At 31.3% G+C, this 9,344-nt stretch overlaps 1 protein-coding gene across 1 annotated transcript in view; it reads left to right on the forward strand.

Annotated features, from left to right (window-relative positions):
* Positions 1–9,344, forward strand: part of LOC106470865 (intraflagellar transport protein 122 homolog) — a 43,666-nt gene that overhangs the window by 11,688 nt on the left and 22,634 nt on the right. The window contains exons 2-8 of the mRNA XM_013931443.2: positions 531–610; positions 813–900; positions 2,347–2,538; positions 2,893–3,031; positions 5,196–5,254; positions 6,890–7,033; positions 8,581–8,718. Coding sequence (XP_013786897.1) covers positions 531–610; positions 813–900; positions 2,347–2,538; positions 2,893–3,031; positions 5,196–5,254; positions 6,890–7,033; positions 8,581–8,718 — 840 coding nt within the window. The remainder of the gene's footprint in view (positions 1–530; positions 611–812; positions 901–2,346; positions 2,539–2,892; positions 3,032–5,195; positions 5,255–6,889; positions 7,034–8,580; positions 8,719–9,344) is intronic.

The following is a 9,344-nucleotide window of genomic DNA, read 5'->3' on the forward strand; positions in this document are numbered from 1 at the left end:
GAGAATAATAAACGAATGTAACATTATCAGAAGAGGAACACAACAAAGTAACTACGAACTAAACGCGAGAATAATAAACGCATCTAAATTAATCAGAAGAGAAACACAACAAAGTAACTACGAACTAAATGCGAGAATAATAAACGCATCTAAATTAATCAGAAGAGAAACACAACAAAGTAACTACGAACTAAACGCGAGAATAATAAACGCATGTAAATTAATCAGAAGAGAAACACAACAAAGTAACTACGAATTAAAGGTGAGAATAATAAACGCATCTAAATTAATCAGAAGAGAAACACAACAAAGTAACTACGAATTAAAGGTGAGAATAATTAAGTGCGATATTTAGATACTTTTATCACATTTAATGAAACTAATCTTGATAGCTTGCGAATACTGTGGAAAATACAAAAGGGTAACTTATAAATGTTCAATGGTGAAAATTACATAGTATAGTCTTAAAAAGCAAGATATTTGTCTAGTAGATGCATGGATTATTATTATATTTTTTTTTTTTGTGGTAGACTGGAGAAGAGAAACATCGTATAGAAAGACCAAAAGGAAACTTATCACCTGTATGGGGTGTGTGCTTTAATCCTGTAAGGTAAGTAGGTACACAATGAATGAGTAATGCTTTTTTATAATAAATTTACTAATATTTTTATTATGTTTTATAAAAACAAGCTCGTATTTGCTAGGATCTGTCTCGCCGAGTTTCAATATCTTTTTCTATTTTCATAATTATAGTTAGAATTTGTGGTTTTAATCTGTTATTGTTTTTCCTATCAAGTATTATGTTGTTTCAGAGAAGATGAAGCTGATGTTTGGGGTGATGTCTTGGCAGTGGTTGACTGGAGCAGAACATTGTCATTTTATAATCTTGCTGGAAAACAAGTAAGTATAGAAATGATACTATTGATACTGAAGTAATAATTTTGTAAACGTTGTGCGTATATATGTGTATATGTACTGACATTACACAAGGTGTCTACACATTGTTGTACATGTTTTAAGATAAAATAACTCAATCAGAGAAAGGTAGAAACTTGAGGTAAAGCGTGTGTTCATTCAAAAATTTTATTCCGTCTCACCAGTTTTGGCCTACATCTTGATTCGGGATTTTGTCAAAAAAAGGAACGTTTTTTGCAGAAAGAATGTAAAAGTTGTTTGAATAAGACAACTAGGTTAAACTCATGATGGATACCACATTTCTTGACCAGATGGGTCATTATGATGTATTCCTCAGTTGCATTAGTTTAACTTTGTTGTCTTATTCAAACAGATGTTACAAACTAATGCAACTGATGAATACATCATAATGATCCATCTGGTCAAGAAACACATGGTACACATCATGAGTTTAACCTTATTGTCTTATTCAAACAGATGTTACAAGTTGTCTTATTCAAACAGATGTTACAAACTAATGCAACTGATGAATACATCATAATGATCCATCAGGTCAAGAAATACATAGTACACATCATGAGCAAAGTTAAACTCATGATGGATACCACATTTCTTGACCAGATGGATCATTATGATGTATTCCTCAGTTGTATTAGCATGTAACATCTGTTTGAATAAGACAACAAGGTTAAACTCATGATAGATACCACATTTCTTGACCAGATGGATCATTATGATGTATTCCTCAGTTGTATTAGCATGTAACATCTGTTTGAATAAGACAACAAGGTTAAACTCATGATGTGTACCATGTATTTCTTGACTAGATGGATCATCATAGAGGGGCCCAAGAGTTGGCAGTGGGTGGTGATGACTAGTTGCCTTCCCTCTAGTCTGAGCCTGCTAAATTAGGAATGGCTAGCATAGATAGCCCTTGTGTAGCTTTGCGTGAAATTCAAAACAAACAAATAAACTGAGAGAAAACAGTCACTGGACTCGCATATTTAGACATGTAGGAGAACTTATTATTACCTTAGTTATTATTTCCATGAATTTCTTCCAACAAAACATTACATAATCCCATTTTGCACTTTGAGCTCCCGAATCACTGGACACTACCGTATTGAACTTCTTGATTAGCTGTAAAGGTCTATTATCTTTCACACGTTCTACATCTAAAGCTGCTAGACATATGGCAGTAGGGACCATCAGGTCTTTGTTATAGACCATATGATCATCTACACTTGTAAGTTTTAATTATTTCAAAGATATAGTATAATTCAAATTGCATGTTTCTCACTGCATTTGATGATTGACATAGATGCCTGTAAAACTACACCTAGGTTGATGGATTTCACGTGGAGCAGGTATAAAACATGAAAGAACATAGGTAGACCAGCAGTTATGCATCCTCATGTTTTTCTATTCTAGGTAGGAAAAGAACGTCATTTGGGTTTTGATCCAGTTTGTGTCAATTTCTTTTCTCATGGAGACTACATGATCATCAGTGGATCGAACAAGGAAGCAGTGTTATACACTAAAGAGGGCGTCCTGGTTGGGATTGTAGCAGAACAAGAGTCATGGGTATGGTGCTGTAAGCCTCGACCAGACTCAAACCAAGTTGTAAGAAAATATTTTTTATGTTCTGTGTAATAACTTTATAAACATTTATAACAAAATTGTTCATTTATGTTTGTTTTGAAATTTATGGTGAAATTAGTTTAACGTGTAAGCTTAATCTATAATGATCGTATATGGATATTATTAGTTAATAATAGCCTGTAGTAATCTAACTTACTAGGCCTCAGTGACAATAAAGATCAGGTTTTGACACTTGAGGTCGGCACAGCATTGATAGACCATTGTGTAGTTTTAGGCTTAACAACAAATAAACGTACTATAGTAGATGGAGTATAGAAGATCCTCTAGTAGTAAAATATAAGAGTCAGTTGTGCCAGTTTACATGATCTCTTACAGGCAGTTGGATGCCAGGATGGAACAATAGCATATTATGAACTAGGATTCTCAACTGTTCACAGCTTGTACAAGGAACGTTATGCATATAGAGAAAATATGAGCGACGTGATCATCCAGCATCTGATTACAGAAGAGAAGGGTAAGAATATTATTCTGCATTATTAAAAAATAAGGTGTCAAATGTTGACGAAAAAGGTAGAATCTTATACCGTGTAATTAAGAATGGGTATAAATTCTCAATGAAAGAGATAAAAATATTGTTCTTTTTAAAAAATGGACATGAAATATTGAAGAAAGAGGTAAGGATATTTATCTATTTAGAAAACATCTGTATTTTGAAGTTGTCCAAAAATATCTTTAATATATATATATATATATATTTTCCTAGTCTGTTATTTTTTTCCTAATTCCATCTTCAGCATACACCCCTCCAAAGTAATTAACAATGTTTCTAGCCTGAGTTTTTCATCAGTTATTTCTTAAAATTCATTAATAAAATGAAAGATATATGAGAAATGTAACTCCAAATGGAAACACTGTAATAGGTTGTTTGTCATATACCTAATCATCGTGCATTAAATAGTCAAGAACTTTCCATTAAAGACAGCCAGCTTATACCTGATTGTACAGTGATCAGTCTTAGTCGGGATATTTTGAGTGACATCTTGGGCCCTTTTACTAAATATTTTTGTTTGCTTTTAAGGGACAACCATGACTATAAATACAGTATTGTAATATGTGTTATTAACATTATTTTATCTGTTTGTGTTCTTGTCAGCTTTTCTTTCTGGTCTAAAATGAATAAAATTATTTAAAAACTGTGATGCTGACTTACATGGTTTGAAAGTTTCTCTGTTGGAATTGTAGCAATAGACTTAAAATTAAAAACAATGAAAAGCTGTGAGATATACAATATTGTTAATGTTGCACAACAATATGAGCCGTCTTGGTTAGAGTATAAATGTCAACTGTTGCTCTGTTAGGTTGGTTGGTATGGTGATGTATGTTGAGCAATCAATGAGGTACAAGTTGACTTGTTTTCCTATGGCAAGTTTAAGTAATACGTTTAATTAATATTATTTAATTTGTAACACATAAGAAAATTTGTTATCTTCAACCAAAGCACTGTATTTGGGAGAAAGATGCAAGGCTTTATCACTTGTTTTTAAAGTGAAGTATACTTTCAGAGTTTTAAATGACAAAGATTTCATTAGTGCTTTGTTCAGTTACATGTGATCATTGAAGAGTTAGTTTAATGGCTTGTTTCAAAGTTTTTCTTTTTATTTGAGTAAGTGTTTTTTTCAGGGGTTGTAAAAAGACAAAACAACACATCAATACTATATTAGTGCATGAAAAATTAAAGAATTAGTAAAACATAAAAAGACAGACTAGTTTTGACAGGTCAAGCTTGTTCTTCTGATTAATCCATGTTGTTAACATTCTGTTTCTTTAATAGTGACTTGTCTGTATCAATTATTGTTGCCAATCTAGAGCAAGGTTGATATTTATTTTGAATACGAGTTCTTAAACTGTACTTTATAGTTGTAATTATATTGATAAAATGTTCATAAGTTTTAAACTTAAGATAGCTGGAAAATGCTCTCTGCAGTGTTAATATTTACAAATTATTTTGGACATACTCCTCCAGAACCCCCCTACAGGGGTCAGGACTTGTGTATTGATTATCTGCTTTAAAAATATAATGACAACCCTGATATACACGTCAATTTTCTGAACATACGGTATGTTTCATCATTCTTACATACACTTCCAATGTGTAGAACATAAGAATAAAACAGTAGTAAGAAATTTAGAAATAATATAGTTTGAAACATTAGGTTAAAAAATAAGACATATAAATGTTTTGTAATTGAGAATATATGTGTGTGATGATTTTAGTGGTGTTTCATTTTGTTCCCCCCCTAGATATATAAATTCTTGGCTTACAAAAATACCAGCACACCACAAAGTAGTTGGGATTGTGGTTGTTACAGGAAAGAAGAAATATTCAAAAACGTGTGTATCGTGAAGGTACAGAGAAAGTTGCGGATAATTATAGAAGTAAATATCCATTTAATAAACAGTACCTAATCCTAAAAATCTTTGTTTTACACTTTACTTATTGAAGCCCTGACTTTAAAACTACATTTGCATTTAATTATTGGATTCTAGTCCTGACAAAAGTAGGTTCGACTGTACTCATTGGGACCTAATCCCAAAATGTTTTAATAAAAGTTTTTAAAGTGTGATGAATTATCACAAACAAAAATATTTGTATTTGATTTATTGTATGTTTCTCACAGTGAGGATTAAGTGTCGAGACTTAGTGAAGAAGTTGGCTGTTTATAAACATCGACTTGCTGTAAGTACCCCGTTTCTTTAACCATTAACATTTTTTAATGAGGATTAACTGTTGAGACTTAGTGAAAAATTTGGCTGTTTATAATCATCGACTTGCTCTAAGTACTCAATTTCTTTAAATATTAACATTTTTTAAAAATTTATTGGCATCATAGAACATATATGTATGACTATTGATAATTTTAATCAAATCATTAATTGATTGAGTCTATTCTGGACTGGTGAGCTATTACTGACATCCCATTTGTTTCTTTGTGTTTATTCTTACTAAATTGCTTGACACTTGATACAAATTTTTCAAAAGTCCTTGGATGAAAAATGCATAAAATATGACTTGTATTTGTATCATTTTTAAGGTTGTGAAAGTTCCAAAATTTTGTTGTAAAACATTGTTTTTAAGACAGTAAATAGTTCCTTGTCATAAACATTCTATTTTTCATCAGAAAGTTACATTTTGTGTATTCATCAGTAAGTTTCTTTTAATACCTGGTGTATATGTGGGTATGTATGAAACATATCATAATGTAATGATATTGGACATGTATCATTAAGCCTAATTTGAACAGTAAGTTTATAATATATATATATATACCTAGTAGATATTGTTTTCCTGGCACTTGTGTATAATGTTAAAGTAATAGATAAATAACACACAATGTCAAAATAGATACATAATTAAAAACGTTTTTAATTCAGGCTAATTTAGGACCTCTAAAATGTTGACTCTACATGTTTTGACATTTTTTGTGGTGATGACATGAAAAATGTTGAAACATGTAGACTCAACATTTTAGAGGTCATAGATTGACATGAATTAAAAACGTTTGTGTATCTATTTTGACATTTTGTGTAATTTATTTATTATTTTAATATACCTAGTACTACTTTCTTTAGTGGGTGAATTTTACCCCATTTTTCCTCCTTGTTTTTACAGACAAAGGTTCCCAGCAATGCTACTAATACATTTAGTGTGGGAAGCTCAAGGGAAGATTAAAACTTGAAGTGAAATTTCTATGAGAAAGGCAAGGAGATTTCTATGGGTAGCTCTTACAGTCAGCATGGATTATTTCACTGTTTATAAATTTTCAGTGGGGTATAATAATGAGAATCATCAAATGTTCTTCAAGTATAGCTCACTTTTTGTTGCTTCCTATTTCAGAGAAGGATTAATATTAAGTTTAATAGTCAGAAGTAGCTGAGAAAAGTAGTTACCTTGAAAAACTTTATAGGTTTATATATTAGGTTTCATGATCTTGAATACTATGGTTGCTACTTGAATTTCCATGTTTTTACAGACAAAGGTTCCCAGCAATATTACTAATACATTTAGTGTGGGAAGCTCAAGGGAAGATTAAAACTTGAAGTGAAATTTCTATGAGAAAGGCAAGGAGATTTCTGTGGGTAGCTCTTACAGTCAGCATGGATTATTTCACTGTTTATAAATCTTCAGTGGGCTATAATAATGAGAATCATCAAATGTTCTTCAAGTATAGCTCACTTTTTGTTGCTTCCTATTTCAGAGAAGGATTAATATTAAGTTTAATAGTCAGAAGTAGCTGAGAAAAGTAGTTACCTTGAAAAACTTGGGTTTCATGATCTTGAATACTATGGTTGCTATTTGAATTTCTCCATCTAGGTTCAGTTACCTGAAAGAATAGTAGTATACGAACTTACTAAAGGGGACAGCAATGACATGCATTACAAAGTCAAGGAAAAAATTAACCAGAAAGTTGAATGCACACTGTTAGTGGTTTGTACTAACCACATCGTGCTATGTCAGGTAAGTGTACACTACTGAAATTGATAAGTTTTCTCAGTCCTCGATTTATAACATGAAGTCCACAGCAAAAAAAAAGCCACTGTAAATGGTTTGTCCTGAAAATATTCTATCACATGCAAACACTTAATACACCAACAGGGTTTAAGGCAAACGTCCTGAATGAGGTGAAAAATTTACTGATTAAATAGTTTTGGTGAAATTATAAAATTAAAGACACTTTTCCAGGTTAGACATCAGTTTGTCACTTTCTGTTTCTATGATATTTAACTTCCCCGGCAAGTCAAAATCAAAACAAAACTTGTATTAGTTAATAGTGGCTAAATACAGTGAAATAGCCCTAACAACTTTTATATTAATATTCCTTATTCTTTAAATAACCTAAAACTGAATTCATCTTCGATGACGAGGAACCCACTTTGAGACTAATAATGGCTGGAGACGGGTTGAATGGGTAATGAAGAAAAACTTTAATATAACAGCAAATGTACAACGTTAGATAGACCTACATGCTCAAAACTATAGTATGAACTTTTACAAATGTGACGTTCGCTTTGGATTATTACAGTAATCTGCTTAATTCAGGCGTAATTGAAATTTCAACTTAGGCAACGTGAAATTATTACATAATTAAATATTCTAGTTATTAATGAGAAATTTTATTTTTCTATAAAACCTTAATCTTTGATATTATTTACACAAATAATAATTTAGAGTTTTTTTTCATTTTCATAAAATGCCACAGCTTTTCCCAATGACTTTGTCATGTATTGCCACTAATTGCAAGGACTGTACTAAACACAATAGCTTGAAAAAGAAATCTAAAGATTTTAAATTCCTTTTCACCTTCAAAGTTTCTCTTGTATGAACAGTATAATTTCCTTGTTGTGACATATGAATATTTCTGATATCTCTCTTATCAGTTTTTCTCTGTACTTTTTATGATGAAAAGTAATGCATGTAAAACTTTTATAAAACACAGTAATATTTTTTCTGTAACTGGGAATTTATGAATTTTATTTGATAAAAAAATGATGAAATGTTTCTCTTGAGTATATTTATATGAGTAAAAACACTTCTTTTATAAGTAAGCAAAGTATGAGATGAAGAAAACAGTTGAAAGGTCTGAAAGATTTATTCAAAACTAATTTATGTTGTTTATTAAATTAGTATGTTTATCATTCTTCAGAGTTTTGGAATTATTGTTAGGGAAGTAAATACATTTCAAAATAAGGCATATGTAATCTTTGTCGTTGTAATAACTTTGTTTCAGAAAATAATTATCTACCATACAGTACTAATATTTCTTGTAGTATTTTATTTAAGTTCGTTTCATTTGCCAAGTGTATATTAAGTGTGTTTTGTTGCTGATCGTTTTATAGTGTCGAGTTTAAATCCTGTGGTTGTCTAGTTCACATGATTTTGTAGTGATAGCTGTAACAGTGTATGAGGAATTCCACATATTTATTTCTAACAAAATGAAAACAACTTTTTTTTTCTGTAGAATTAAATTTCACTCAAACATTCTCCCTCTCTGTTTTGATCTATAGGAGAAGGTGCTCCAGTGTTTGTCTTTCCAGGGAGTGAAAGAACGAGAGTGGATAATGGAGGCAGCTATCCGATATATCAAAGTTACAGGTGGTCCACAAGGGAAAGAAGGATTACTTGTTGGCTTAAAGAATGGGCAAGTATGTGTTGGTATAAAATAGTCTGTTTATGTTAATCATTTTTGGACTGGAGGGGTGTTACTGATAAATCCTGATTTTTTTTTCCTTTTCTTAACGGAAATAATTAACCAAATTGCATGAAGATATAGTGCAAATTTATTAAATGGTATTTAGTTGTTATAATTTTTTTAGGTTTTATAATTCTAATTATGTATAGTAAAGTTGATGATGTCATTGTGTAGTGTTGTTGACAGTTTAACCTTAAAATTGTAACGACTACAGAGCATGTACTTTGAAGCTTCATTAAATATAATATTTGTATATACCTGTTTAACACTTTCAACTTATAGTGAAATCTCTGACAGTGGCATGCTCAATTCAAACAATTAACAAAACCACCTGTTGGAATGTAATAGGACATTCCAAATTTCCAATCTCTCTGTCATGCTCTCTTTGGCGACCTTCTTAACCAATGAGCTAACACACAGTGAAGTATTAATGGGGAGTCACATAACATATCGTTCCGAGATCTTGGTGGGAAGAGTCTGCATAGATTTCCAACATGCACACAGTGAAGTATTAATGGGGAGCCACATAACATATCATTCCGAGATCTTGGTGGGAAGAGTCTGCATAGATCTCCAACA

This window comes from Limulus polyphemus, unplaced genomic scaffold (assembly GCF_000517525.1).
Source record: "Limulus polyphemus unplaced genomic scaffold, Limulus_polyphemus-2.1.2 Scaffold4258, whole genome shotgun sequence".
NCBI lineage: Eukaryota > Metazoa > Arthropoda > Merostomata > Xiphosura > Limulidae > Limulus > Limulus polyphemus.